Source organism: Onychostoma macrolepis, chromosome 01, assembly GCF_012432095.1.
Source record: "Onychostoma macrolepis isolate SWU-2019 chromosome 01, ASM1243209v1, whole genome shotgun sequence".
Taxonomy (NCBI): Eukaryota; Metazoa; Chordata; class Actinopteri; order Cypriniformes; family Cyprinidae; genus Onychostoma; species Onychostoma macrolepis.
In genome coordinates, this window is record NC_081155.1 from 38858667 (window position 1) to 38876858 (window position 18192).

The window sequence follows — 18192 nt, forward strand, 5'->3', positions numbered from 1 at the left end:
ATTATTATTTTATGGCTACATTTTATTTAGATGTTAATTTTATATGAGATTTGTGAGATTCTAATTTCCTGTAACCCAAATATGAGAAATGTCTAAATACTACGGTACACTGTAAAAAAAAAAAAAAAGGTTGAGCCAACTTAAAATTTTAAGGCAACCAGCTTCAGCAGATTTTCAGCAACTTATTTTTGTGGGAGATTCTCAAATTTGTGTTTTGGTTGCTGGTTGCCTTAAAATTTTAAGTTGGTTCAACTTTTTCTTTTTCTTTTTTTTTTACAGTGTATCAAATAGTACTATATACTATATTATTCAATAAATATAATAATAATAATAATTAAAAAAATAATTAATGTAGCTGGTTTGGGACCAATTGTGTTAGCAGTTATGGTTAAACCTACATTTTCCATAAACTTAAAGATATATTTGTTTCAAGTTCAGTTTGATTTTGGGCTTGCAAGTACTAAAAAATAAATTACAATTTTGTAACTTAATTAGCTTAAATCAACAGTCTGCATGTCTTCATGGACACCAAGAACTTCACTATCAAAGCCGCATCTGTGAAATGGAGAAAAATTTGCTTGTCATATTTTCAGAAAGTCACTAGATGTATTGCATCTGTTGTCAGTGACATCATAGATGGAGCTTTTCCCTTTTAAACACATCTGTTGTTTTTCTAACAAACTGCCTTACACTCTGCCTTTTTCTTGTGAATCTCTTTCTGGGGGAAAAAAACGGGGATGTGTAGTCCAATTCATAAGTACTTATAAAAATATTCAGATCATATTACATATTATATCAAAACTATCATTACAGTAGCAACTGTATCATTACAACTAATACATCAAAATGTTACAAATGTGGCACCTAGCTTAATTTTGATAGGCGTACTAGTTTTATCTTTCTTTATTATTATTTAATACAGTAACATACATTGTGGCATGTCATATAATGTGCCCACTTTGAACTTCTAAAATGTTTGTTTCCTAGTCTAAATATGCCAAATTTAGTAGCTAATGTAGCTTTTTATCTGCAGTACACGTGCTGTATCTCATGTCATGGATGTGGTAAAGCACGATGTGCCGTTAGCAAGGAGCAGTTGGCTAATTATACATCTGCCTAATCAGTAGATAAAGCTAATTTAACAGCCAATTACTGCTCTTCACACACCTCCGCCTCACACTCGACGCAATGACAGCTTCCCGTTTCCTCTCTTTGAGCTCGGTGGGGTGCTCTCGCACCAACAGACGACTCTAATTCAACTGGATCATAAATTTGTTTGTGTGTATGTGCTTTCTTGGCTCGTTGCAAACTTTGTATTTCAGTGCTGTTTTCTTGCTGAACTTTTGAGTGTGTGTTTAAGTTTTTCCAACTTATCTGTACTATTTTTTGGTAACACTTTAGTATTCGGCCCAATTTTTACTATTAACTAGTTGCTTATTAGCATGCCTATTATTAACATATTGGCTGTTTATTAATATTTATAAAGCACATACCTAAATTTAACAACTACCGTACTAACTATTAATAAGCAACAAATGAAATGAATTAAAATGAAGGGTGACCAATTTTTTTTTATATTTAATTTAATTTTTTTTTTTTTTATTACAATGCTGTAACAACTAAATAGCTGTATGACTTCACATTGTCATATAAACACCTGATCAGTATGATTGTGAGTCAGATGTTAAAGTGAGTTCTTATACCATTTTATTAAAATGGTCTGAAACACAAACATTTGTTTGTGAATTGTACTACATTGGTAAAAACTGTATTTTTGTGTAATTTTGTTGCAAGGACACAGAATTAGAATATTGCTTGTGTTACCCAGTTTTTTTCATTCAGACTCATTTTAAATTCTAAAATATTTCTTATTGTCAATGTTGAAAACCGTTGTGCTGCTTTTAATATTTTTGTGGAAAACCCTCAGGGTTCTCGGAGTAGAAAGTTCAGAATATTACTCTTTTGTAACATTTACAAATGTCTTTACTGTCACTTTTGACAGTACATATTACTGATGCCAAACTTTTGAATCGTAATGTAAGGTTTTTTGTTCTGCTGTAGTACGAGTGGTGCAGAAAACTACTTCAGTAGTGTGTGGATTATTGGCTTCAGACAGAATGTATATTGTAAAATCTCCTGAGACCAGCCGTTTTTATTTTCTTGGCTGTGTATTTATTTGGTGTTTGTGCTGGTGGTGTGCGTGATCTCTCTGTATTTGTCAGGAGATATATAGGCTCTTACAGTGTAAGTCATTACAGGTGTCACTCCATGTACAGAAATCCATCTTGAGCAAAGTCTAGGCAAGCATATTTTTCTTTTTCCTTCACTGTCTTTTTCGCCCCTTGTTTCTCTACAATACGGCATAAACTGTTAATATGCATTCCTTTTTACATCCTTGGAGAGAAACCAGCTGTTTGGGTCAAATGCAAAATGATGTAATTATTCACTTCACACCCCTTCAGTCCAAACGCTCCATTTGACAAACTCTTAGAAGTGAGGAAACGAGATGGATGGAGTTGATCCTCTAGAAAGGAAAGCTCAGCAGGAGATGCCATTACATGAAGTTACACAAGTTTGACGGATCTTAGCTTGACAGTGTTGGGAACGCCAAAATAACTGGGTGTCCGTGGAGAATGGAAAGATGAAGAAGCAGCAGTAGAAACAATACTAATTTGAAAACTTCTACCATTGTCTGTTTGCCCAACTGTACCCCAAGTCAATCATTTTTCTTCTCACTTTATAATAGTCTTTCTGTCTTTTCTCTTTTCTCATGTGGACTTCAGGGATGGTTTTAACATCAACACAAACTTGTTGTTAGCCAAAAGGTCAAATATTGTTCATAACACCCTTTTGTGGCGGTGGCAATACAAAAACACATTGATAAGGTCACAATCTGAATAACTCCCTCTCAAAAACAGAGTGAAAAAAAACACCGGCTGACCTTTTATTAAAATGTGATCTGGGAAAATAGAAAACAAAACCAAGTTGGAGACAAAGGAGAGGCATTTTCATATGCGCCTGGTTTGCTGGGACAGGTATTAGAAGGTCTGGTGTCGAGGGGGTGCTTTGGAGTTATGAGGCAGCAATGCTATTACGGTGCTTCATAAATCACAGAAAACTGCAAAAAAGAATAAATCTTTACAGAGAGCCCTCTTTTCTCGAGCCCTCTAAATGTAAAATATATTTGATGCTAACTTCTCCTTATGGAGGTCAGACTTAAAAAGATTTGACATGGAAAGCACCATTGTGCATTGATGCCCTCATTTTGTGTTTGCTCCCTTTTGGTTCTACTCTGGGCAAGCAATTAATCACAGACTCGCTGCTTTTTTTCTTTGAAGTTTTTGAGGATGTATGTATACAGAGAAACAGAGCGGTTTATTGTGCGTTTGGCTTCATATTATAAAGGATAATATGACTCCATGTCTGATATAAATAAAACTCAAACTGTGTTTGAGTGACTGTTGTTACTCAATGCAAGCCGTTTAGGAGAAACTATTAGTTGGTTAGCTAGTTAGTTAGCTAGTATATACACAGGGAAACAACATTTTAGTGTGTCTACTGCTTACTTAAAGATTTTCATTTGCAGCTTGACACAAACCAAACAATGTTTGATTTGGTGAATGTTAGTTTTAGTAACCTTTGTTTCTTAGTTCCTGTTAGTAGTTAGTTAGTTAGTTAGTTAGTTAGAGACTATTAGTTTTCTTTAAATAGTCATAAAGTAGTTTGTTGGTTTGTCTATTTTTTAGTCAGAGCTTATATTGCATGAAAGTTGACTTGGTGAATGTTAGGTTTAGTTAGTTCTGTTACTTAGCTCCTGTTTTATACAGGGCTTATTGACAGTTTGACATCAACAGTGTTTGACTCAGTGAGTTATTTCTGTGTTTGACTTTTGTTATTTAGTTCCTTTTAGTAGTTTGTGACCGTTAGTTTTTTAACTAGTTATGTAGCAGCAGATTGTTGGTTTGTGTCTTCTGCTTACTCGGCAGTAGTTAATACTCAGCAGTTAAACTGAGTAGATAGTTAATGACTGGTAATTTTTAACTAGTTATAGAGTAGTAGAGTAGCAGTTTATTGATTTGTCTATCGCTTACTCAGAACGTATTACTCACAGCTTGACATAAACCTATAAATGTTGTTTGACTCAAATGTTTACTTTGTTAGTTTTAGTGACACTTTAGTGACACAGAGATTATTATTACTCACAGCTTGATATAAACCCAAATGACTAGTTAGTTTAGTGAACTTTAATGATGATCCATTGGCTGTTAGCTAGTTAGGAAGTGACTTATTTAGCCACCGGTAGTAGTTTGTTCGGCTGTTTGTGATGTTTTGTTTGACTCTAACTTTTTTGTTTGTTACTCTACCTTTGTAGGTGAAGTTGTTTTGTTCGGTGCTTGCTACTTTGATTTGTTTGTAGTCTGTGTCATGTTACAAATGTTTAATCAGACACCTCTCTCCCCTGTCGCTCGCTCGCTCTCTCTCTCTCTCTCCAGTCTACTGGTTCAGTGGGCAGCGGAAGCATGCAGCTGTTGGAGACAGATTTCTCCCGCACTCTAACTGGATTGGTAGATCTGCATCTCTTCCATCAGAAGAGCATCCCAGTGTTCCTCAGCGCGGTCACCATCGAGCTGTTCAGCCGCCAGACTGTCACCTGATTTACCTGTCATTGCTCGACCACACAGTGTTCAGGGAACTCTCTCACACACGCACACTCACACACAGCAAGACACTGACACCTACAGAACTCCTGGCTGTGACAAGCTGATCATTTTTAATTTGCATTTTTTACGGATTAAACGTTTCATAGTTGAAGGTCATCAAAGCATGACAATTTATATGGCAGCATTTGAGTATTATAGTGATTACGGTGTATTTTTCTTTTACTTTTAATGCTGTAAACCCACACTGTGTTTAAGAAACAGATTAACACATTTGCAAAAGAAACCTTAAGATGTGCAGACCTCTTTTTACAAACATCATCTTTCGTGGCAGTTTATTTGCCTGTATTGAAGAAAAAAATAAAGACGTATTAAACTTTCCAGTCTATTGTTTGTATTGAGATCTAACGGATTTCAAAACATTGTGAATAATGATTCTGATAGAAGCTGCTTGTATTGTGTTTTACTTCAAACAACTCCAATAACCTAGTGATTATTGTTATCAATTCCTCATTGAATTGAGGATAAACTAATATTCCCATTGAAACCACAATAGTTGCCTGGAAGCTCGGATGCAAGTTTTATGTCTTTTAAACGTTTGCTTTGTACAATTTGGCACCAAATCCTAGTGGATGTGGGAGTATTTAAATTCCCTGGCCGTTTTAGCTGGCAGCAATCATTACTTTTTCTTTTTTTTTTTCCTTTCTTTCTACTGTCTTTATTTGAATGCCACATAAAATGCCACAGTTTCATATCCTGTGCACATTAAGTTTAATCTGATATGACTCAGACTGCTTTCAGATGAATTTTGTCTCAAATCTGTCGCACTAGCGATGCAAAGTGCCACTGTGCCAAAGCAATTAGCAAAGAACGTTACCCTCATCCTGCATCCGTGGTTTCAGGTAGTGCGCAGAGGCCTTTGCCAGTATCTCTGCTTTCTTCTCATGCCAGAGAATACATTGCAGATGCAATGTCCCTGCTGTTAGCTGTTCCTATTATATGCAAACTCAGTCTTTGGCTGGCAAAATCAATTCAGAAAAACAGCTACTATGCACACACTCTCAAGCTGGCACTGCTCTGTCACTTTTAGCCTCTGTTGTTTTCACACTTTCTCTTACTTTTTCACTTCTTTATTTAATATCATTTGTTTAACAATTCATTGGGTCAAGCATCTTTGGCCTTTAAATTCCCGAATCCCCTTTACTTCTTTGATACTCATTTCCTCTCATCACACATTTTTATATTTTATTCATTTTATCATTTATCATCTGGAGTCGAATAAGGTGGCCTCTCATTGGTTATTTATGAACGTTTTTGTTTTTCATGATCAGTCGTTATATAATTCATAGCTTTGGGGTGGAAAAGGCTATATATGCTAATGAGGTGCTGTAAATAGATAAATAATGAATATTTGAGAAGCTTTAGACCAAACAACAACACTGCAAAAAAAACATGGACTCTGAGGAGAGATTAACTTGCATTGCCTTTGATTAAAAATACAAACCTTTCTATTCGGTGGTGAACCATGTGAGATTATTCATTTGTAGTATTGATGCCATTGTCTTTAAGATTTAACATTTTATAGATTTCTTTGGTAACGCTTTACTTGAAGCCTTTATGTATAATGCATTGTAAAGGGTATAATCCATTATAATTGCTCAGGCTTTAAGTAAAGTGTTACCGTTTCTTTTCCCCTAGTATTTCAGTTTTGACTAAAGTAGTATTTTAGTTTAGTCAAACAATTAATCGTTTGACAGCACTTATATATATTAGTGCTGTCAAACGATTAATTGTGATTAATCACATCAAAAATAGACGTTTTTGTTTACATAATGTGTGTGTGTGTATACTGTGTATATTTATGTGTAAATAAATATACACACATACAGTATTATGAAATATTTTGAAAATGTGTACATTTATTTACATGTATTTTTTATATTCATATATAAATATAAATATATTTAATATATAAACAACATATTTTTCTGAAATATATAAATGCATGTGTGTGTATTTATATATGCATAATATATGTGTACTGTATATTTATTATGTAAACAAAAACTTTTATTTTGGATCCAATTAAAAAATATGTATGTATGTGTATGTGTATATGTATATGTGACCCTGGACCAATTTGAGTCGATTTTCTGAAATTGAAATGTATACAAGCTGAATAACTAAGTTTTCCATTGATGTATGGTTTGTTATGATCGGACAATATTTGGCTGAGATACAGCTATTTGAAAATCTGAGGGTGCAAAAAAAATCTAAATATTGAGAAAATTGCCTTTAAAGTTGTCCAAATGAATTCTTAGCAATGCATATTACTAATCAAAAACGAAGTTTTGATATTTACAGTAGTAAATTTACAAAATATCTTCATGGAACATGATTTTTACTTGATATACTAATGATTTTTGGCATAAAAGAAAAATCTATCATTTTGACCCATGCAGTGTATTTTGGGCAGGGTCAAATACAGTGAGGAAAATAAGTATTTGAACACCCTGCTATTTTGCAAGTTCTCCCACTTAGAAATCATGGAGGGGTCTGAAATTGTCATCGTAGGTGCATGTCCACTGTGAGAGACATAATCTAAAAAAAAATCCAGAAATCACAATGTATGATTTTTAACTATTTATTTGTATGATACAGCTGCAAATAAGTATTTGAACACCTGTCTATCAGCTAGAATTCTGACCCTCAAAGACCTGTTAGTCTGCCTTTAAAATGTCCACCTCCACTCCATTTATTATCCTAAATTAGATGCACCTGTTTGAGGTCGTTAGCTGCATAAAGACACCTGTCCACCCCATACAATCAGTAAGAATCCAACTACTAACATGGCCAAGACCAAAGAGCTGTCCAAAGACACTAGAGACAAAATTGTACACCTCCACAAGGCTGGAAAGGGCTACGGGAAATTGCCAAGCAGCTTGGTGAAAAAGGTCCACTGTTGGAGCAATCATTAGAAAATGGAAGAAGCTAAACATGACTGTCAATCTCCCTCGGACTGGGGCTCCATGCAAGATCTCACCTCGTGGGGTCTCAATGATCCTAAGAAAGGTGAGAAATCAGCCCAGAACTACACGGGAGGAGCTGGTCAATGACCTGAAAAGAGCTGGGACCACCGTTTCCAAGGTTACTGTTGGTAATACACTAAGGCGTCATGGTTTGAAATCATGCATGGCACGGAAGGTTCCCCTGCTTAAACCAGCACATGTCCAGGCCCGACTTAAGTTTGCCAATGACCATTTGGATGATCCAGAGGAGTCATGGGAGAAAGTCATGTGGTCAGATGAGACCAAAATAGAACTTTTTGGTCATAATTCCACTAAATGTGTTTGGAGGAAGAAGAATGATGAGTACCATCCCAAGAACACCATCCCTACTGTGAAGCATGGGGTGGTAGCATCATCTTTGGGGTGTTTTTCTGCACATGGGACAGGCGACTGCACTGTATTAAGGAGAGGATGACCGGGGCCATGTATTGCGAGATTTTGGGGAACAACCTCCTTCCCTCAGTTAGAGCATTGAAGATGGGTCGAGGCTGGGTCTTCCAACATGACAATGACCCGAAGCACACAGCCAGGATAACCAAGGAGTGGCTCTGTAAGAAGCATATCAAGGTTCTGGCGTGGCCTAGCCAGTCTCAGACCTAAACCCAATAGAGAATCTTTGGAGGAGCTCAAACTCCGTGTTTCTCAGCGACAGGCCAGAAACCTGACTGATCTAGAGAAGATCTGTGTGGAGGTGGGCCAAAATCCCTCCTGCAGTGTGTGCAAACCTGGTGAAAAACTACAGGAAAGCGTTTGACCTCTGTAATTGCAAACAAAGGCTACTGTACTAAATATTAACATTGATTTTCTCAGGTGTTCAAATACTTATTTGCAGCTGTATCATACAAATAAATAGTTAAAAATCATACATTGTGATTTCTGGATTTTTTTTAGATTATGTCTCTCACAGTGGACATGCACCTACGATGACAATTTCAGACCCCTCCATGATTTCTAAGTGGGAGAACTTGCAAAATAGCAGGGTGTTCAAATACTTATTTTCCTCACTGTATATAAGATATCAAGGTATTAAACATACATTAATTTGGAGATTCAATATGAAAATATTTCTATTTGCAAATTTTACTGTTAGACAATATAAATGATTAATTTCTTATTAAAGTTTAGTTTTTTTATAACATGTATATTATAGTAACATTCTGTTTGTACATATAATTTTTTGACAATATTTTGCTTAGTGTTATATTTTGTTGTCTAATGCTAAAGTTTTGCTTGAGTATCCGTATTCTTTTTAGGGTCACTGTATTTTCAACAATTCTTTTTGTATGTAGATAGCAAAAGGTACCACCGTTTGTTTGTTTTTTTTATACAAAAATATAAAAATGAAACACGAGCAGCATAAAGTGTTCCAGTGTCCCCTTACTATTGTACTGCCATGTATGTCAACGTTTATTTCATGCTAATCATCTTTTGAGACCAAAAAGGAGGTCACAATCCGTTCCCCAACGTGTGGTCTCCCATGCTGGGAAAATTGTCCATCTGTCAAAGCGTCCGTGTCTTTCTTCATAGAGGTTTGCTGGTTGCACTGATGAGTCTGGCGATATCTCTCTATTGTGTGCCTTATCTGTTCTTAGTTTGCCATGGCATTTGAAACTAGAGTGAGTGTCACGCTGGGTCGCTCCCTCTTGCATTGCCACAGAGACGAGCATTGAAGCAGACAGAGACAGGTTCTCTCGATAGACACAACCCCTGTCACTCAAACTGTGTGTGTGATAAGTGGTTGATTTGAACAGGCTTGCTGCGTTAGGGTATTTTTAACTAGTGCAGCTCGAAAAGTGAGAATAGGCTTTTGGTAAAATAAAGATTAATGCAGTGACTAGAAAGTCTGCCTGTTTGCTTTTGGATCTCACTTATCTTTCTAGATAATAGTGGGTAGAGGCTTTTGCTGTATTTGATTCCTCTTAGGCTTACAGAAAATGGCCTACAACTAGATAACAGTACTTGTGATTATATTAACAGCCATAAATCCTCCACACTCAACCTCTTTTTTTCAATTTCTATCTCTCCCAACATACACACAAAGTAATGTTAGATATCACTAGGCCACAATCACATTAGCTCTCATAAGCTCGGCTAGCCAATCGTTGCGGTTCACCATGTTCCAGAAGAGGTTTGAAGCGGTGTTAGAGGCACCTTAAAAAGATTACAGAGCCCCAGAAGGAATTTTCTTCATCCTTCATTTTTCTGCCTTCCTGTCGTTCCTTTTGATCTGTTTACCATTTCCTTCACTCTCTCTGCTGAAGGGCTTTATTGTCTGACTGCACCGAATCGCGCTCCGTCCGATTCAAAGATTATATCCAATGAAACGACGTTAGAGTTTTCTGAAGGAATCTGTACCACATCCGTAATGTTATCGTGTGTCTTTCAAAACAGCCGAAAGTTTGAGTCAATGTGTCTCGTGATCTTTGAAATGCGAAGGCTTAATTGATTTTATTTTTTAATTTGAGTCAGCCCCTGCTTGTTGGATATTTCGTAGTGTAACAACAAAACCATTGGCTGTTTAAAAAAATATATAAATATTGAACACAACTGTTTTCAACATTGATGATGATAAAAAATTAAGAAAAAAAAAAGATTCTTGAGCAAATCAACATATTAGTATAATTTCTGTGGATCATGTGACACTGGAGACTGGAGTAATGAAGCTGAAAATTCAGCTTTGCATCACAGGATTAAATTACAGTTTAAAATATATTCAAATAGAAAGCCGTTCTTTTAGATTGTAATATATCACAATATTACTGTTTTATTGTATTTGTAATATTACTGTTTTACTGTATTTTGGTGAAGTGCCTTCTTTCAAAAATGGTATAAGAAAAAAAATGTGTATTTTTGTTTTCCAATACAATTATCTAAACATACAAAAATCAGGTTGTTTATTTGATTTTTTTTTTTTTTTTTTTTTTTAATTGAACAAGATGAGGTGAGTTTGTTTAAAAGAAGAACAAATATCTGTCAATCGGTTGTATTTTTCTGATTTCATTGGCAGATATTAGTTCTAGTTTTAATCATAAATACTTCATTTTGTTCAGTTTCACTAAAAACAAGACTTCTTATATAATTTATGATTATAATTATTATATAATGCTTCTTGTATAAATGTATCTTGATTTAAGAATCTTTAGACATTTAAAACAAGCCCCAAAAAAAAAAAAAAAACTGCGAACGTTGTTTTTTGTTTTATTTTCAGTGTGATTTGAAGGTACAGTAAAAGTTATTTCCATACTCTAATGTTTGGGAACAGAGCTATTCAAGCCTTAAGCTGTTTTTTATTTATGTATATTTACATATAAAGTGAATTCAAAATTAATAGAGATCAGTTTGAAGTATTTTCAAACTTTGAAGTCTTGCTAATACGAATCATTGTCTGTTCCCTAGAGATTTATGTTAAGAGAATACATTGATTGCCTTTAATATATTCCTCACATTTTGTACTTGTCCTAAAAATGTCTTTAAAAAGTCTTACATGTGCCTTCATAAAACCTGCAAAAACCCTGCAATACTTGCTTTTACATAACGGCTAATGCTTAATAAACTTGTTTATACATAAATCCTGAAAACTAAACCATGTTTATGCTAATTTTGCAAGCATCATAATAGCTTTAGTTTGAGCTGCAGTGCATCAATATGCAGGTGCTAAGCTTAAAAATTTTGTATACAGCTAATATTGGTCTCCTCAAAATCTGCTTGCGTCCAGTCGTTGTGCTTTTCAGAACATGAAGTTCTGTTGAGTTGCCATCTTCAGCTCTCTGTCTCAGCTATAAATGAACTTAATCCTGACAGTGTCAGTCTCATACTGTGTGTTGGCTCTTAATAAGTTCGTCAGATTGATTGGCCAAGAAGTGAGCTCAGATGGTGTTGAAGGGTCTGTATTAAGACCTGATATAAACAGTGTAAATGGATGACGCTTGGGCTGCAGACACTGATAGTCAAGACTATAGCCTTTTTCAGTTACAGTACATTTAGAATGAATAATACATCCAGAGATCAACCATTTCTGCATTTACATAAATTCCAAATCAGGGACATGGCACTTTCATTTCTGACGTTCAGTAATAGTGCCTTCAGCCAGCAGTCGATCACACTGGGCATAGGCAGAGCTCTTATAATAAAATATGCATTTTAATTCTTACGTAATGTGTAAAATATACATCAAAACGATAAAAATGTCTGGTTTTAGCAGCTCCGACTCTTAAGGTGGACACAAAAAGCAATTTACAAAGAAGGAAATTCTAATTGTTTTGCAATATCACACAGAGAACATTAAAATTTATGGCAGCATTTCAAAAAACTTATGTTTTATTATAGTACTACTCCACTAGTTGACTGTATGTATGTATGTAGGTCACTTGCTGCTATTGGTATGTATATATTTCTTTATTTGTGGGGAATGTTTTATTATTGTATGTTTGTTTCAGAGTGATACTTTTTAAAGGGAGTGTGTTTAGGGACATCGGAGTTTTGTAAGGAGTGTGTGTGTGTGTGTGTGTGTGTGTTAGCAAAAGAGGGCATTAAGAATGATTGGTGACTGTCCTTTAGCATGCAGCACTGTACTGTATGTCCTCTTTTGGGGACGGATCAGGACTGCTGTTGCCATAGTGATTGTGGGTCACTTACTGATTTTGAAATGCATTGAGAGACCAGCAGCCACTTTGATGTATCACAATTTTCAAAATGTCTTGTAATAATTGACATTAGGGGTTTTAAAATAAAAGTTTTATGAATATTCCATTTTTGGATAATTACGTAAAAAACAAATTAGCATATAAGCTACCATGGCAACAGCTAGGACACTTTAAGACATGCTTGGGTTGTAAATGGGCTAGAGAAGCTCTCTATTCTAGAACAAATAAGCTTTAGTGTATTATTAAAGGCTCATCTTATTCAACCCAGTAAATTCATACATAAAAAAAATGTAGCCTGTACTCATTATACACCTGAAATACTTGATTCTTATCGGTATCTGAAATACATCCTTATTATTATATTTACCATTGTCTGGTAATGCTACAGTGGCTTGCGAAAGTATTCACACCCCTTCATTTTTGTATTTTTTTTACATGTTTTGGTATGTTACTGGATTCCCCAAATATCAATCTACACTCCATACAACATAATGACAAAGCCAAAAAAATAAAAATACTGAAATAATTACATTGCATGAACCAAGAAATCAAAATTCCAGTGATCTTTTGACATATAAGAGGTCATTGAACTATAAAAAAATCCTGCAAGCAGAAACTCAAAACAACACTGTTTATATGGAAGCTAATCTGCCAAAAAGACAGCTTGTGGAATGTACAACTCTATGATGTAATAGTGTCGCTTAACACCGCCTCCGCCGAAGAAGATGCCTGCTTCTACATCGCTGCCTGTTTTGTCCCGCCCACCGATTCACGTGAGTAGTAGGTAGCAGACCCAAAGGATAAACTTTATTTAGTACATTTTATTCTTAATTAAGTTCCAGAATGTGTTCGTAAGAACTTGGTCCTTTGTTCACTTCATTTTACTGTGGATTTGTTTACAAACAAGGCACAATTCGATTTTCAGAAGGATTGAAGATGATGCTGTGCAGACTATATTGGATCTGATGTCGCACCAACAGAAGTGTAAGAAACTGTTTTTATTATGTGGTCACTATTGCTTTGTTATTACAGATAGTTTGATATGTACTGAGTATTTATGCGTTTTAACCTAAATCACAGCAGCGTCCATCTGTGAAGAATGTATGCTGTCAAACATACACAACTCTTAGCCAATCATAGCAGTGGGCGTTTACTTCCGAGTCTACAATCCACCTCGCCTATTCAAACAGAACATTCTGATGAGGGGGGTCAAAACAGGACAGAAAGTAGCCTATTACTTATAAATTATGATGTTTTTTGATGTAAAAATGTTGATAACATTATAAGTGGACATCAGATAACAGTACAAAATAAAAACAAAAACAAAGGCAGTTCATGACCCCTTTAACTCAGTACTTGGTTGAAGCACTTTTACAGCCTCAAGTCTTTTTGGTTATAATGCGGCAAGCTTTGCACATCTGCAATTATCTGCCATTCTTCTCTTCACCTCTTTCACCTCTCAAGCTCTGTCAGGTTGGATGAGGGCTGATAGACATTTTCAGGTTTCTCCAGAAATGTATCAGAATCAGAAAGTGCTTTATTGCCAAGTGTGTTTACACACAAGGAATTCATCTTGGTGACAAGCCAGGCCTGGCTGGGCCACTCAAGGACATTCACAGTTGTCTATAAGCCGCTCTTGCTGTGTGCTTAGGGTCATTGTCCTATTGGAAGGTAAACTTTCTGCCCATGCTCTGGACTAGGTTTTCATTAAGAATGCGTTGAACTTTCTTTCTACTTGACGAATCCCCCAGTCTCTGCTGCTGAAAACTAGAGTGACCATCAGCATCTTGGTCACCACTCTGGCCAAGGCCCTTCTCCACCGATTGCTCAGTTTGGCCAGTAGGGCCAGCGCTAGGAACAGTCCTGGGCTGCGTTTCTCAAAAGCATCGTAAGCCTAAGTTGATCATAGGTCCATTGGTGACAATAGTTCTATGATCAACTTAAACGTACAATACTTTTGGGACACGCAGCCTTGGTTGTTCCAAACTTCTTCCATTAAGGATAATGGAGGCTACATGCTTCAGTGAACCTTCAATGCAGCAGAATTTTTTCTGAGCTCTTCCCTGTGGCTTGACACAATCCTGTCTCTGAGCTCGACATGCTTGGTTTTTGCTCTAATATTTTTTTTTTTTCAGCTGTTATACCTTTAATCAAGAGGCGTGTGCCTTTCCAAACCATACCCATTCAATTGAATTTGCCACAGGTTAACTCCGCTTGAAGTGTAGTAACAACTACAAGTGATATGAATGCTCCTGAGCATAATTTCATGTGTCCAGATTGCAATGTAATCATTTTTATATATATATATATATATATATATATATATATATATATATATAATGATCAGCTGACTATATATTATCTGTTTATATTATCTTTGAAAAATTAGTACATAATACATGACACTGAAAATGTTATATTATCAGTGCTTATACTTTGTTTGATTAAATTGTTGGATTTTAACGAACCCTAACCCCTGAGTTTCCGAGTCATGTGGCATTTGTTCTAGAAGCAATACAGCCTCTCTTTTTGAGTTGCAAGCAAATACACTACAGCTCAAGCAAGATCGGTGCCGTTTACAAGCCATTGTGAGATATTAAGTATGAAGTGTTTATTTAAACCTTCCACCATTCACTTTATGTAAATATCCATGATCCTCATATGATCCTTTTGGTGAGGATTGCATTGTTGAGTAATGCACCCGTTTGAGGTTTCAGACTGAATAGAAATCGTTACAGTGGATTATTTCCCTCTGTGTGCCTTCTGATGTGGCCTGCAATATTTCATCCGCGTTATACTGACCTTGAGGAGCATTAGAGCCATGACCATCCCTACATTCCTGCCTAGCTCACCAAAGAGGGATAATAATGAGGTAATCAGACCATCTATTTATGTACAGAATCGGTCACACATCAATTATATGGGGTGCATGGCCCATTTACTGTAATGTCACACTTGCTTTAAGTTGGCTAGTATTTCCCAGCCTTAGTATTAACTGTAGCAGTATGTTCAAAAATCCTTTCGGATCTTTTTTTTATTATTATTATTATTGCTATACATTTATTTTGTATTTTTGTACATTACTATACAGCCTAGTGTAGTGCCATTTAGAGTTTAAAAAATGAAGGCGCAGTATGATAAAACACCTTTCTCAGTAGAAATGTGTCTTTCTTGTTGCTCAAACAGTAAAGTATGCAGCTGGCAATGCCGAGGTCATGGGTTTGATTTCCAGGGAATGCAAGAACTGAAGAACCTTGAATGCAAGTGTCTGCAAAATGCATAATGTAAGGTAAAAACCTTCTTAAAGGCAACATGAATTGGTATTTGCTTTCTGCAACATATTTACAGTGCTTGAATTTCCATCCGCAATATATGTGCGTGTGTATAAATATATATGTATATATGTGTGTGTGTGTATATATATATATGTATGTATGTATGTATGTATGTATGTATGTATGTATGTATGTATATACATATATATATGTATGTATGTATGCATGTATGTATATACATATATGTGTGTGTGTGTGTGTGTATATGTATGTATGTGTGTATATATGTGTGTGTGTGTGTGTGTATATATATATATATATATATATACTGTATGTGTGTTTACATTTAGAAATGAAATTTTATTTTTTCCTCACAATTTTGAGATACTTACAGTGCTTGAATTTCCATCCATAATGTGTGTATACATATGTATATATGTGTGTGTGTGTATATATATATATATATATATATATATATATATATATATATATATACACTGTGTGTGTGTGTGTGTGTGTGTGTGTGTGTGTGTGTTTACATTTAGAAATGAAATGTTTTATTTTTTTCTCACAATTTTGACTTTTATCTCTGAATTCTAAGTTTACATCTAAGAATTCTGACATTTTTGTTTTCACCATGGAATAAAAAAAGGTAATTGTGACACTCTCACAACTTTTTTTCGCAGTTGTGAATTAATATCTCATAATTGTGTTAACATCTTGCAAGTCTGACTTTTTTTCTCAGAATTACAAAAAAAAGTCAGAATTGTGCGATTAAAAGTGCAATTGCCATTTTTATTTTTTATCCTGTGGCGGAAACAAGCTTCCATAGAAATTGCATTAATTTTGTGACTTATTTGAGGTCATCAGGCTGTTATTTGGAACATGGTATCTGGTTTGTGCTGGTTTATGGCAGTCTATCAGTTCTAGAATGCTCTACAAGTACAGCCGATCAGGGGTACGTTTTCCAAAAGCGTCGTTAGCTAACTATGATGGTAAGTTCTATTGAACTCTATTGGTAATGATGGAACTTTTGGGAAACGCAACCCGGTTTAACAAGCTGATATCCAAAACTGACCAGTTTGAACAAGCTCTTAAAGTGTCAGTCTTTCCTTTACCCTTGAAACTGATTCTTGATTCTATTATTCCAGCTTTCCTGCTTTCTTCCTTCACTTACTTCTTACTTGCACACATGCATTCCATAGTCTGGCATAAGATCATGACACTGATCAACCTTTAGCAAATTAAAACCTAGCTAATTAGCCACACTGTCACTCTAGCTGCCACATGTTTGTGTGTGAGTGTGTGTACATCTGAGAGAGAAAGATTGACCGTATTTACATCAGTGTAATTCAGTTATTGTAATTCAGGCAGACACGTTGCCCCTTCTGCCTCGCTGACAAGAGTCCGTCTGCTAGACTTCATCATGAAGTCATCTCAGATACCCTTTAGATAAACCCTCATTAGCTCAGAGACGCTTACAGCTGTGGTAATGAATTTTCCAAATGAATAAACGGTGTAGAATCAGCCAATATATTATTAAATGTAATTCTGAATTAAGGAATTCATATTTTATAACATCCTGTAATTGGCCCAGTGGTTCACCCCACCTTACTCATTCCTACAAATACAAAAATTAAGAAGATCCCTGAGCAGTTAACATCTTTTAATTTCTATTATTTATTTGATTATTATGATGACATTTTACCTCTTAAACCTCCTTTTTTTTTTTGACAGGTTTTCTTGTCATATTTATACTTTTAGCAGAAGCAACTTCATTCAAGATATACATTTTATCAGCTGATGCATTCCCTACAGTATATTCATGAAAATATATCCTTTATCCACACCACTCCAGATGAAGTAAAAAGCTTTGTGTTTGTAATGGGAAAAAAAAAAAAAAAAAAAAACTCATCTACATCATGGATGGCATGAGAGTGAGTACATTTTCTGCAAATTTAAATTTTTTGGATGAACTATTCCTTAAATATGGAAGCCCGTTTCCGCCACTGAATAAAAAATAAAAAAGGTAATTGCGACTTTGTATCTCACAATTCTAACTTTTTTTTCTCATTATTGCGAGTTTATATCTCACAATTCTTACTTTTTTTCTCAGAATTGAAATATAAACTCGCAATTGCGAGTTATAAAGTCAGAATTGTGAGATATAAACTCGCAATTCTGAGAACATATCAGTCCCAAAAAATGCAATTGCGAGTTTATATCATGCAATTCTGAGTGAAAAAGTCAGAATTGCGAGATATAAACTCGAAATTGCAAAAAAAAAAAAAAAAAAGTCAGAATTGCGAATATTTGAATGATGTGCATTCATCAGTTATGTTGGATATATATGCAACACTGCTCAAATTGATATAAATATTTTAAGAAATGTGTACTCTTAGCTAAAAAAAAAAAATAAATTTTGGAAACGTACTAACACCAAACTGTGTGCTGAATAATAAAATGCATTAGTACAATTCATTTCTGAACTACAACAATAAATTGATAGTACAGAGTCTGAGGTTACGTTTCCCACACAGATTAAGCA

General features: G+C 35.2%; 1 protein-coding gene across 1 annotated transcript in view; it reads left to right on the forward strand.

Moving 5' to 3' along the window:
- The window catches only part of mad1l1 (mitotic arrest deficient 1 like 1), a 68037-nt gene extending 62999 nt beyond the window's left edge, over positions 1-5038 (forward strand). The window contains exon 18 of the mRNA XM_058769841.1: positions 4494-5038. Coding sequence (XP_058625824.1) covers positions 4494-4655 — 162 coding nt within the window. The 3' untranslated portion in view covers positions 4656-5038. The remainder of the gene's footprint in view (positions 1-4493) is intronic.
- Positions 5039-18192: the final 13154 nt, after the last annotated feature.